This window comes from Dipteris shenzhenensis, chromosome 22 (genome assembly GCF_047967505.1).
Source record: "Dipteris shenzhenensis isolate YYH24624 ecotype China chromosome 22, Dip_SZ_1.0, whole genome shotgun sequence".
Taxonomy (NCBI): Eukaryota; Viridiplantae; Streptophyta; class Polypodiopsida; order Gleicheniales; family Dipteridaceae; genus Dipteris; species Dipteris shenzhenensis.
The window spans coordinates 30,388,075-30,402,196 of NC_141617.1; the positions used below are offsets into that span (position 1 = coordinate 30,388,075).

Sequence of the window (14,122 nt, forward strand, 5' to 3'; positions counted from 1 at the left end):
GAGGTTGGAGGAGGTGGCCATGGAGATGGCGGGCTTCATGGGCCGGGCACAAAATCTTTTGTATTAGGGTGGGTTCATACCACCCGCCCGGACACAAATAAAAGGGGAAGAGTAAGGTTGTTGTTGGCCTATGTGGTCCAATAATAGAGCAGGGCCTGAACGTCCAACAAGAAAATTCTTGTCTAAGCCACCCTCGCAGTCGGTGGCTACAAATCATTGCCACTAGGTATTGAACCTTCATCACCTAGCTCAAAGAATCTCTTGTATCCATTAGACCAATCAGAATTTGTTGACATTCAATGTCACGCTAGAATATTTAGCTTGTACTATTGGTGGTGTGAACCACCACACCCGCCCAACACCTTAGCATTTTTTTCCTCCTCAGCTATTGGGGCGGGTGGTCTAAACCTGGCCTTAGTGTCCGGCCCATCCCTTTTATCGGGCCAACTAGGATGGCAACCTTTCATAATACCTTTTGGAGGATGGCAGAGGGTGGTCTTCTTTGCAATATGCAACCGTTCTCGGTTTATCTTGTAAGTTGTGTTTTGGTTATTGTTGACACGTTGGGGATGTTCTCACCGATCTTGCCTGCAAGGGCTGGAAAGGTATGTTGTGTGCAGTCTTATGATAATTTTGAGAAACCCTTTTTACCCTGATGAGTTTTGCTAAGGAGAACTGTTAGTCGGGCTAACAATAAGAAGTCCAATCGCATAGTGATGAAGATATGGATATTGATCATGGCATGCCAGATGTTAGATTGCCTCCTGTGATGATTAACAAGGATCCCATTAGGTCTAGCACCTCAAGAAGCTCAAGTAGTGAATCAGGATCTTCTAGGGTAAAGGGGCTAGTCTTGTGCACCCCTATCATTTTCATAGTATAAGGGGTTGTGCCTATGGATTTTTAAATCTTTTTCAAAATGTAAGGGCATGGCATGAATGACCATCGAGAGAAATATAATCTTTTTTTAAAAATGAGAGAAAAAAAATTAATTGGTGGAAAACCTAAAGACCCAATACTAAAGGCTTTGGTGGGCCAATATTGTGCCACACGTAACAGCTTGACGCATAAGCATATTTTCCATTTTCATGCCTTTTTAGGGGTAGTGATATGGTGGGAAATGGGAACATGGAAAAAAGTAATATTTTCCCACCATTTCTAGAGTTTCCTATGATGTGGACATCTTTGCATGTCGTAAGGAGGATGCCCTATATCTTTTCCCACAAATACACCAAGGTCAAATGCTTCAGGGAAAGGTGGGAAATTACAACCTGCTATATAGGATGAATTTCCCACCAAATTCCTAGGAAAACCCCCCTTTCAGCATATGGGAAATCCAATTTCCCACAAAACCCCTCCCATGTCATAAGGCCTTTTATTGGGTCTTTCCATGGAGAAAACATGGGGATGCTGATATATTCAAGGCACCGGCCTCTTTATTAGCCCCTTTTTGCATTGTACAGAAATTGAAAGTGCCAACAACGCCCCCATATGGGGCGACCAAGATAGAATCCTGAGCTGCCCCTAGGGATGGAACTCACGATCAGCACACGTTTTAGCCGCTTGGTCTAAACGTTGTTGGTACTAGTCCCTTTACTAGTGGTGCAATTGGATTGCACAGGCAGGTAACGGTAAGCAAGGATCTGGCAACCAATGAAATGTTGCCATCAATCTCACAGGACATGCCCTGAGCATGTGCCTGTAAATCCAGCAAGGTCCAATATACTGAGGCAAGCATGTGGCCATAAATCCGGGAACGGAAAACATAGCATGTGCCCAAGGTTTGTGTGTATAAAATGTTTCTAGAAAGTGTTTTGGAATATAGCACAAGTTACAAGTTGCGACTGGTTTGTTGCTTTGGAACAACAGCTTGATTGTGACTCGTACAGCGTTGCTGTGTTCGATTTGGATCTCTATCACGTTCACCAGCTTGTGTATCGCCCTCCTTGCCAATGGTGCGCCACTTTCCTCCCTTCCTCTTGCCGTATTGTGTGTTTTGTTGTTCCTTACAATAAATTTGTTTGTCATGCTCTTAATTGCTGCAAGGCTCGCGCAAACTACCACAATTCGGCTCGTTGTCAACCATACCACACATTTATTTAGAGGTGCTTTCTACTTTCATGAACAAGCTGTACAACCCTGATTACACAGATGCACTCCTTGATACAAGGGCCAGCACCGATTCAGCCTCATTCAACCAAATTTGGGAGCAGCAAACCTACAGCTCGTCACTAACCGGTTGAGAGGCTTACTGCTCTCGAAACATGTAAATCCCATCAGCCCTCCTCGACATGGAGTTGAAGAGAGATTGCAAGAACAGGTCGTGTTTTTACATGCTAAAGATATTCCTGCTGGCAAGGGTCCCATCTAAGAAAGTGTAAGCATACAGGCTCAAAGGACCTTTGTACATTGCGAACTACAAACTGGACTGCAGCTTCTCAAGTGTCGCATGAGTGGAGCCAACTAAAAGATGGAGTCCTTGTCAACTATATCATGATTGATCGACCCCCATTCTTTATCCCCCTTATCCCAGAAGCCACACAAGTCATGACTTTGCTTGATAGTCGTCTACAATTTATAAGGAAGAAATGCAATTAAAAAAGACTTTATGACAATTTTGGACTTAATGGGGTGGAGATGAATGAAACCCTCATGAAGTCATGGGAATTAAAAAATGGTCCGGCAGTAAGGAAACCTCCTCTGCCAACAAAAGCTCAAACAATCAGCATGCTGGATAGGATAAAGTCACAAATATCCTCAGGGCAAAATCACACACTCTGACGTTGAGAAATCCCACCCCTGAGAGTCAATGAGGCTGTTGGCAACAAGTACGTCCAATTGGATACCGCTTTCAATTATTTCGGTGTGAAATATCTTCCCTGCATCTAGGGCTGCTATGCTTTCAAGATGAGGAGGGACACCGGTATTTTGAAGGCTATCGCAAAACAATCAGTCCTGATAGGTGAGTCCAATCACATCTTGCAAACACAATGTTCCATGTCACCACATCTGGCATTGCCAAATTGCCTCCACATTGCATCAGCTCATAAACTTGAAGAGCCTTCCTGCCTTTCCCATGCTGAAAATTATCCTGATATCATTCAATTCCAGGTCACCACATCTTGATGTGGTAGTCTGTCAAAACCCTCCCTGTATTCTGAAGGCTCCCACATTTAATGTACACATTGATGAGATTTTTACCAACATATATGTCTTGACTCTAATTCACTCGCAAGAATTTGGTCATGGATCAATTGGCCCCCTACTGTGGGTGTCTGCACTGGCAACAGCCACAAGAATATATCCATTTGGTTTCACGCTTGAATGTATCATGTGATATAGCACAATTCTGCTGTCCAAGACTTGACATGTGCTAGAATGATTGCAGCCCATGTAAACATACTTGGTTCACGCAGTCTGCTGATACTACATTTGCTTCAAGCAAACTCCCAACATCTGGATTAGGTGACTCCCCAAGGAAGCATTTGTATCAAGACCACACCTCAACAAGCAAATGCACTGCCCTATCAGCTTTCTTGTCGATGCACTCCTGTGCCATCTGCTGTTAGAGGGCCAATTAAGAAGCTCACTCTGAAACGTTTCAGCATCTCTCAGATGCGACATTCTCAAATAACATTTGGGCACATTAAGATGGAAGGGTAGGAAAGAGTGGTATAGAGTCTTACAAAGGTATATATATATTGTCATGTACACGGATTAGTATCTAACATGTACTAGGGTACACAAGACTAGCTCAGGTAGCCTGGGGAGGCTTAGGGCTAGGCAGGCTTGATTCTCGGGTTGAGTGGCAAGGGTACGAACCAGATAGAGGTCTCTACTATTTTTGGCGCATTGGGCCCGAGTCTATAAAAGGGGCCCAGAGGCTCGATTCTCAGAGAGCCGATGGGAGCTAGTTTTGTTCTCTAGTGCTAGGTCTGATCTTGGATTGAGTCGTAGACACACGCCTGCTTCTTAGCGTAGCCCAAGGCCTAGTAACAGATCCAAGGCCTCCAAGCGCCACTTGGTGGTATGGGACACTAGGCTGGTCAAGTTCTGGTTGGGACTTCGTGCCAGTAGCTCAGCTCGTGGCTCTGAGGGGACACCTCCTAATTCGGGATCGTATCCCATAGATGTCAAGGTTGGGTGGTGAGTAGCCTGCTAAGATTCCTCATGTCTGGTGTGTTCTTGTGTTTGCTTGCAGGTCAGAGGTTTCAGGAGTGCTGGGGTCTTCTTTCACTCACCAGCCCAAACTACAGCGCGCAAAACCATCTCCTCAGCTGCCATCTCTACTAGATCCTGTCAGCTAGGACTGGTCTACTGCAGTCATCGGTTCGGATCAGTTCATCACCCCCTAGCCTTGCCACTTTCTCCTCTTGGCGCAACCTCGTGGCAGTGTTTTGTTCACTACTTGCTCCTAGACTCCGTCTCCACGGCTGCCTCCTCTTTCCTAAAGTTGCTCTTTTCTCCAACTTTTCCTTCAGTGCTTCCTTTGCCCCGATTTCTTCATGGCTGATTCAGTAGAACCCAGGCTCACAGAGGGTGATCACGACATGGATTACCACGGAGGGGATGACCAGGGTCTCCACAATGATTTGATTACGAAGACTGCTTTCAGTGAATTCACCACCGCTCTCGACGCGAAGTTTGAGCTGGTTAATTCGAATCAAACGGGGTTGACGCAGCAACTCCAAGGGATTCAGGCTTCTATCACACTTTTGACCAGCACTGTTCAAGCACTCACACATGTTGATGCTTTGGCCTCAGTGTTGGGTCCAAATATTACACCAGATCCCTATCCTGGAGATCATAAATGTAGGACCAAGGAGGTGGTTGACACTTGGTTGCACAAGTGGCAAGTACACTTCCAGGTTCACCCTTATCCTGATGAGAAGAAGATGTAACTTAAAGCAGGGTATTTATCAGGAAAGGCTTTATTGTGGTGGAAGGAACTATGACCGAAGCCCTCCACATGGATTGAATTTGAAGAGGTCTTTAGGAAAGAGTTCCTAAAGGAGGAGGATTATGATATCGTAGGCAAGCTCAAGGCCCTCGATATGTCCAAGCTGAATTTGACTTTTGAAGTCTATCTTTAGAAGTTTCGTGATTTGCAGACTAGAGCAACGTCACCTTATTGGGCTTCTTTGTGGATGGTTTATATGACTTGTATAAGCTTCAAATCAAGAACAACAAGTGTACCACTTTGCAAGAGGCCATGAACTATGCGCGCATCTATGATGATACTATGGCCAGCGCAAAGGGAACCACTACTGCCGACACGAGTGGGAAGAACTAGAGAAAGTTCTTCCAGTCAACAACTGGTACAGGGGAGTCGAAGTCAGTTGACAACGCCTCCAAGAAGAATTCGACTTAGACGAAGAATGGTCGAGCCCGTTTCCTACGCACACTTAAGCTAAAGAAAGAAGGACGTTGTTTTATTTACAAGGAGCGGGGGCCACACTCGGAATGATTGTCCTAAGCGCAAGAACCAAATGCAAGTGCCAAAACCAAAGCTCCATGTAGGACAAGTAACCAAAGCTAAGGGAGCTAACCAAGCATCGATGATAGGCATTTCTGTAAATGTCATTACCTACCCACTTTCTTGTAATTGCACTTTTAATAATTCGTTATTTGGCCCCCATGACCTTTTCCGAGCTTATGGCGAAGTGAGGGACCAAAGAGTTTACATTCTCTTTGACCCAGGAAGCTCTCACAATTTTGTGAACTACAAACTTGTGCAGAGGATGGGGCTGTCCACGACACCTAGCGATCATACCTACGAGCTGCAGCTTCCAACTGGAAAGCAGTTTTGGGATCGTAAGGTCAATAAACTTTCTATCCGGATTCAAGACTACACAGCACGTGCTATGTCATGCACTTGGAACATGTGGACTAATTAATCGGAATAGAGTGGTTTAAAACCCACGATATTCAGAGTGGATGAAAAGATCATATACTCTCTTTTTTGGACACGGACACCCAATTTTGTATTCAATGTGATAATATTCCCTCTTCTTAGGGACCTATTGTATCTGCGATGCAGCTTCGGAATATAATAAACACTTCCCATTATGATGTGTATCAGTGTGTTTTGATCCCGCTTTCTTCATTTGTTATCTCTGTTAATAACAAAAATGATTTAAGCGTGTTTGAACTCCGAGAATTGAGAACGTTGTTGGATGATTTCATTGATGTATTCCCTACCTAACTTCTTGAAGGTTTACCTCTAGAACAGGTAGTAGATCATCGCATAGATCTAGTACCTAGGGCTGAACCTATTAGTATTCCACCTTATAGGATGAGCCAACTCGAGGAGGACGAGTTAGCTTCACAGCTACAAGACTATCTGAATATGGGCTATATTCACCCAAGTAAATCACCTTGGGGTGTACCTGTCCTTTAAAGAAAGAAGAAAGATGGTTCGTGGAGGATGTGTGTGGATTGTAAACGATTGAATGAAGTGACAATTAAGAATATATACCCTCTTCCTTGTTCAAATGATTTAATAGACCGATTGGCCGGAGTGAAGTGCTTCACTAGGATTGATTTGTGTACGGGTTACCACCAAATCCGTATCTATGCTAAACACATAGATAGAACCGCTTTCTGTACAAGGTATGGCCACTACGAGTTTCTCGTATTACCTTTTGGTTTGACCAATGCTCCTGCTACCTTCTAGCAAATGATGAACGATCTGTTTAGAGATTATTTGAGCAAATTCGTTGTTGTGTTCTTAGATGACATCTTGGTACATAGCCGATCGCTAAAGGATCACATTATACACCTCCGGATTGTCTTAGTTATTTTAAGACAGCATAAGCGCTATGCCAAGATGAGTAAATGTGACTTCTTTATGAAGAAGGAGATCATTTACTTAGGATGAAGGTACCAACATTGATCTAGATCGTATCTAGAAGGTTTTGCAATGGCCCATCCCTTAGACAGTGAAACAACTTTGTTCTTTCCTAGGATTTACGGTCTTTCTACTAAAGTCTGTATGTGATTATTTGCACATCACGGCACCCTTGACCAACATATTGAAAGGTCATGGACGCAGATCTACCTAGCCGATCTCTTGGAATGATGCATTGAACAAGGCTTTTGAAACCTTGAAGCACACTAATGGAAGCCCCTGTTCTTGCATTGCCCGATCCTACCCGGCCTTATGTTTTAGAGGCCGATGTGAGTGATTTTGCGATTGGGGCAGCTTTATTCCAAGAGGGCAAACCTGTAGCTTTTGAAAGTAAAAAGCTAGACGACACCCAATATCGTTGGCCCACACTAGAAAAAGAACTGTATGCAGTTGTGTATAATCTAAAGGTTTGGAGACACTACTTGTATGGTTTCAACTTTCTTGTATTGACAGATCATTAGTCAATCAAGTATGTGTGTGACGGGTCGGATTTGAGAGGAAGGAAGGCTAGATGAACAGAGCTAATGCAAGATTTTGATTTTGAAATACGTTATCGAAAGGGTTTGATGAATAGTGTGGCAGATGCCTTAAGTCGATTCAAGTTTGTAAATGTCATTTACGGAAATATCCTTAAACCTATTTCAATCCTTGAGAGGGCTTTGCGCTACTGATAGTCATTTCAGTTCTTATTGGTAGAAGATCCAGGATGGGAGCTCCATGGTTGACCAAGACTCATGGATCGTACCACTTACAGTACAGGCAGTGGGAGGTCAGTGGATGATTAGGAACGGCTTGCTGTCCCATAATGGAAAGATATGTGTACCAGATGTTTCGGATCTTCAATCCAAGATTTTCTGGGAGTGTCATGATGGTGGACATCCAAGTATACATCGGACTCTGTCCTTTGTGAAACATATCTTTTATTGGCCTAAGATGCGTGCATTTATTGAAAGCTATGTGGTAGGCTGTTGAGTTTATCAGGTTTCTAAGGCAGAACACCTTAGAAGCACGGGTTTATTACAACCATTGCAAATCCCTGGTAATAAATGGGAAAGTATTTCCATGGCCTTTATTATAGGTTTGCCTAGAATGCGCAAGGGTCATGACTCCATTTGGGTCATAGTTGACTATCTAACAAAGATGGCTAGATTCTTACCTACTAGATCAACCATATCAGCTGTTCAGCTAGCTCACGAGTTTGTGGACCGATTGTTTAAGCTATATGGTTTGCCCTCTGACAGTTAGTGACAGGGAGTTTACTTTTGGACACTTGTTTTTGAGAAGTTGAAAACTATTCTAAGTATCAGTTCCTCAGATCATGCACAATCTGATGGCAGTACGGAGAAGGTTAACCAATTGGTTGAAGATATGCTTCGAGCATATGTTTCTAAGAGACGGTCTTCATGGGAAGATTTTCTCTCCATGATCGAATTTTCTTGTAACAATGCAAAGCATTCAAGTATAGGTTACAACCCTTTTATGCTTATGTACGGGTTTCAACCTAAGTCACTAGTTATCGTTGGGTTCAAGGGAATTCAAAATGATGCTGCAAGGACATTCTTGCAAGACATGCAAGAAATGTTGCAGTTTGCCAAAGAGTCTATTAGAAGTGCCCAAGATTAAATGCTAATAGACATCGTTCACCCAAAGAGTACTCTGAAGGGACGATAGTATATTTACGTATTCCCAAGGAATCCAAGAGCCTAAGTATTGGTTTTGTTCCAAAATTATCTCCCAGATATTGCGGTTTGTTCAAGGTTATTAAAAGAATTGGACCAGTTGCATATAAACTAGAATTGCCTCCTGGTGATAAAGTACATCCTGTTTTTCATGTTAGTAGATTGAAAGAGTTACTGGGTGCGAATGATCAACTTGTTACAAGAAATAATAGAAGTTACAGACTTGACTTTTATTCCACACGAACTTGAGAGTTGAATTTCGTGAAAGACAGATTCGGAATAGCACTATCACGGAATACAAGATCAAGTGGAAGGATCATGTTGAGGAGGATGCAACATGGGAGACATTACCTAACCTCCATAATACATTCCTAGGTTTTCTAGCGAACTCAAGAGTGAGTTCTTAGAGGAGGAGACGTATGTCATGTGCATGGATTAGTATCTGACGTGTACTAGGGTACACAAGACTAGCTCAGCTAGTTTCGTTCTCTAGTGCTAGGTCTGATCTTGGATTGAGTTGTGGACGCGCGCCTGCTTCTTAGCGTAGCCCATGGGCCAGCAGCAGATCCAAGGCCTCTAGGCGCCACCTGGTGGTATGGGACACTAGGTTGGTGAGGTTTTGCTTGGGACACCTCCTAATTCGGGATTGTATCCCGTAGGTGTCATGGTTGGGTGGTGAGCAGCCTGCTCAAATTCCTCATGTTTGGTGTGCTCTTATGTTTGCTTGTGGGTCAGAGGTTTCAGGAGTGCTGGGTCGTGTCATATATATATATATATAGTAAATATTTGCAGACTGCTGGGAAGGTCATTTTTCAACATGCCTATGATAAAGGGAATCTAAAATCAGATCTTAAATTGAAATATGTCATAAGGAAAGGCCCAGCATGTCATCAAGAAAGCAGAAAAAGTTAGGGACTTAAAATGCTGCATGCATCTACCCTGCTGAAAGACGTTCAGCATGTAATTTATCTGTAATCCCATTGAATTGCGAGCTTGCTTATTCTCTCCAGAGATGTGGCATCTCTCCAATATTCTGTTAAAAAATGCCCTCAGAAAGCTTAAAACTGCCTGTCTGCTGATTGAGCATCATCAGCATCACAGTCACTGTGAGATGAGCTGCCTGAGTCCGAGTCTGTAGACCACAAGAACCACCACACATTATAAATCTAGCAAGCAAGCAAATATCAAACACCACTAGGCAGGAAAATAGAAGTGAGGTCAGATTCCAAAAGAAGCATGTAGGAACAAAAGCTTCACAGTAAGAATGATGCATGTTACCGGTATATAAGGTATAAATTTTTGCGATCTGGGCTTTTTTAAATCTGGAATTTGATGGTGATTGGACTGACTTCAAAGAAACTATAGCTGCAGATGATATTTCAGAGGTCCGGTAATGGTGCCTAGATGTTATCGAAGTGTTGTCAAAGTATTGCTCGAACTACTCAACAATGGATTCAGCAGATGTGATCAACAAAAGTGAACGGATGTAATGGGAAAATGAAACTGATCGATTTACCCTGTGTGTAAGTTGGGGTGCAAGAGAGGGAGTGAGATCAAGTTGTGACTGTCATGAGACTATGGTTTGTTCTCAGAGGATGAGTTTGGGCATGCTCCTGGATCCATCTAGTCTCTATAAAGTATTGCTCGAACTACTCAACAATGGATCCAGCAGATGTGATCAACAAAAATGAACTGGTGTAATGGGAAAATGAAATTGATCGATTTACCCTGTGTGTAAGTTGGGGTGCAAGAGAGGGAGTGAGATTAAGTTGTGACTGTCATGAGACCATGTGGTTTGTTTTCAGAGGATGAGTTTGGGCATGCTCCTGGATCCATCTATTCTCTAATGTGGCTATAGACTAGATGGTGCCCAAACTCATCCTCTGAAAGAAGTTACGGTTGGATGTACAGGCCCTAATTGGCTCAAGCTTTTAGATCGTGGCACCAATATAATGAGGGAAATGACTTTATTCTTTAGTGCATATAGATGGAGTGCTCAGTAGAGCTCAAATGTTGGCAAAGTTTGAAAACAATGAGGGAAAATTACAAAGCACAATTTTATTGCCATGGTTGATGGAGAGAGCATTGTGAAATAGTGATGACGGGCTAGCTTCTTGTAAGCAACCAGAGCGGCGTTTCACTTTTTAAAAAAAAGGTAATTATCAAGAGATCACATCCTTCTGGATCTATCTATATGTCTGTGGAAATGCTAGAAGAAGCTATCTAGAACTTTCTAGCATACATGTACATAATAATGTGGCACTTCTGGATCTGTCTACATGTATGTGGAAATGCTAGAAGAAGCTGTCTAGAACCTTTTACCAGATGGTACACACTCCTGCATGTATGTAATAACGTGGCGATTTTGACACATGCCATATTGATGGGAATGCTTATGCAACTTCTCTCAATGAGTACAAACCACTTGTGAATGGACCACTCACAGGGCATTCATTTTTAGTTTCACAAAAAGTTTTTACAACTGTTCACCAGAAGAATTACACATTACACATTTTCTTGAACACAGGGGAGTGACTATTCGGTATCAAATGAATTTCAAATATTAACAATTTATAAGTGTGTTTTGTGAAAGCAAGATCTGTATGAGGATAATAGTGTAGTGCAATTTTATTTTTTTTTAAAGCCTCCTCTCTGGTCTCTTCTCCTCCCCTTATTTTCCTTGTCTATTCCAGTTCTTCATTCATCTGACAGGTAAAAAAATGGTTGTTTCTTGCAGATACCCTCTAAATGTTGCTGATTTGTCATCTCTTCAATGCCATGATAGTGGGCAGTTTGATTATCAAACGGTATAGGCATAGGACCCCAGGAAAGTGGCAGCAAAAGCTGGGCAGTCATGCATTATTATCAACTGGGACCTATAGCCAAGGTGTATGTACGCCCGCCATGTCATTTGTGGAAAAAGTATGCCAGATTCTTAGCGGGGGGAGGTGGGGACCTGACATTGAAGAAGCGCTTGACAAAATATGCAGCAACCTACGACCATTTTATGTAACCAAGGTCCTTCAATATCAAAAGGATGCTCAGTTGGCCCTCAAGTTTTTCAAGTGGGCTGAGCAGCAGACTGGATTCAAGCACGAACCAGAGGCATATGACGTTCTTATCTTGAATTTAATTCATGGTAGATTTGTTGAGGCTTTTCCTGATATTTTTTTGGCAATGCAAAAGGCAGGCTGTGATATGAATCGTCACACAGCTGTTGCATTGATTCAGATGTTTTGTGATGAAAAAATGTGGTGTAAGGCTGTGGATGCTTTATACATAGTGAGAAATCTTGGGGTGAAGCTAGAACTTTCTCTGTACATTACCTTAGTGGACACACTTGCAAAGGAACATCTTTTAGATGAAGCCATGATTTGTTACAAAGAAATGCAAAAAGCAGGACACCCAGTAGTCCTGTCTGTTTGCAAAACATTAATCAATTTTCTAGGCAAGGCTGGTAGACTTGAAGAGGTTATGTGTTTATTGGAGGACATGGAAAAGAACGAAGTCCTGCCTGACAAACTGGTGTACAATATTTGCATTTGTAGCTTTGGGAAAGCTGGAAGATTAGACATGGCATGGAATTTTTTCAACAAAATGCAGCAGCAGGGTTTGGATCCTGATAGTGTAACGCTAACGAGTTTAGTGGAGTATTGTTGCAAGGCAGGAAAAACGGATGATGCGTTTAGGTTTTATGAGGAGATGGCAGGAAAGGGTTATCAATTTTGTCTGGCCACATATAATTCTTTGATTTTAGGTTTCGGCAATGAGAAAAGGTTAGATGAAGCCTGCTCAGTCTTTGAGTGCATATACAAGGGCAGTTGTATCCCTGGGGTTGATTCATTCAATGCCCTTTTCATGGCTTTCAAATTGAAAGGTAATCTAACTGAAATTCCGAAATTATTTGACAGAATGAGAAATGAGGGTGTGAGACCAAATCAGTTCACATATGATCTCCTTGTTGAGGCTCTTGGTACAGCAGGTTTGGAGAAGGAATTGAATGTAGTTCGAGAAAGAATGTTGAGAGATGGGTACAATTACAGTCTAATCAATTGCAATATTGTAATAAATGACCTGTGCAAGAGGGGAGATATTGATGATGCTGTAAAGGTTCTTCAAGAAATGAAATTCAGAGGTTATCCTCCAGATAGTTACACACATAGTAGTCTTATCTGGGGCCTTTGCAAGGCTGGAAGGTTTGATGATGCTTGTAAGCTGTTTCAAGAGGCGTCTGCTTCAGGTGAAATCTGTAATGTTGTAGTTTATAGTTCTCTCCTCAATGCTCTCAATAAAGCAGGAAAACTCGATGAAGCTGAAGTGTTTTTTGACGAAATGGTTGGAAAAGGCATTATATTGGATGTGGTGGCTTTTAACACCATGATAGATTGCCTAGGCAGAGCTGGTAAGGTCAACAAAGCGTATGAACTATTTAGGACAATGCAGGAGAGGGGTTGTGAACCTGACAAAGTTACCTACACTTCTCTCATCGTTTCTTTGAATAGAGTAGCGAGAGTAACTGAGGCATGTGAGACCTTTGACATTATGAAGAGAAACAATTGTGAGCCTGATGTGATTGTATTCAATACTGTCATAAATGGGCTTTGCAGGGCAGGCAAAGTAGATCAAGGCTTCAAGATTCTGGAAGAGATGGAGAAAAAGGGTCATGATCCTAGTGTGGTTACGTATAGCACTTTGATTGATGGGTTAAGCAAGAGAGGTAGGGTGGATGATGCTTTTCTGCTTATGAAGCAGATGGTTATAAAGGGTCTAAATCCAAATGTTGTCGTGTTTGGGATCCTAGCACACAGCTTTGGCAAGGTGGCGAGAATAGGCGATGTTTACAAGCTTTTTGAAGACATGGTGAAAAGAGGCTGTACTCCCAATGTTTTTGTATTCAATGGTCTTCTCAAAGCACTTGGCAAGCTACATAAAGCTGATGAAGCTTTTAAGGTGTGCCAATATATGCAGCACATGGGCTGCGATCTGAATCTGATCAGCTACAAGATTTTGATCAATTGCTTGATATCAGTGGGTGACACAGACAAACTTTCTTTGATAATCGAGGAGATGATTGTAAAGGGCCATTCTCCATCTGATATTTACTCCTTTCTGAGTGTAATCAAACAGAAGGCATCTGCACCTGATGCAGTAGTTGTAAATGAGCTTATCTCGAGGTTGACACAATTGGCGACTCGTATCTGCACGAATGGTTGTGAGATGAATATGCCTAGTGTAAAGTGAAATATTAAACGGCCACCCTTCTACATGAACCTTTTAATGAGAGCAGTCTCCAATTGTTTTTCTACACATGAGCCATAGTGCAGATCAAGCTGCCATGGCAAGGGGGCATCATGCAATTTCAAAGGGAGAATTTAGAGGCACGATTTAAAAAAGAGGTTCTTTTTTGGGTTGAGTTCACCGAAAATAACTTCTGCTCAGTGTCCTGCTCAAGGAGCCTTGCTCTACCGAAGCATTTTGGTACTGGGCTAATCTCTTGATGACCAAGATTAATCCTGAACATGTCATGTGAGGT

The 14,122-nt window shown here is 42.5% G+C and overlaps 1 protein-coding gene across 2 annotated transcripts; it reads left to right on the forward strand.

Annotated features, from left to right (window-relative positions):
• The first annotated feature begins 1,674 nt into the window (after positions 1 to 1,674).
• LOC147887984 (uncharacterized) lies at positions 1,675 to 13,884 on the forward strand. Of its 2 annotated transcripts, XM_087393517.1 has the most exons (3): positions 1,675 to 1,781; positions 1,890 to 1,955; positions 11,327 to 13,884. In XM_087393517.1, exon 3 carries the CDS (start codon positions 11,338 to 11,340, stop codon positions 13,828 to 13,830), a length of 2,493 nt encoding a protein of 830 aa, XP_087249643.1. In that variant the 5' UTR covers positions 1,675 to 1,781; positions 1,890 to 1,955; positions 11,327 to 11,337; the 3' UTR covers positions 13,831 to 13,884. The 2 variants fall into 2 exon arrangements, with proteins under 2 accessions (XP_087249643.1, XP_087249644.1); XM_087393518.1 differs by lacking the exons at positions 1,675 to 1,781; positions 1,890 to 1,955 and adding an exon at positions 7,687 to 7,793.
• The last annotated feature ends 238 nt before the right edge of the window (positions 13,885 to 14,122 follow it).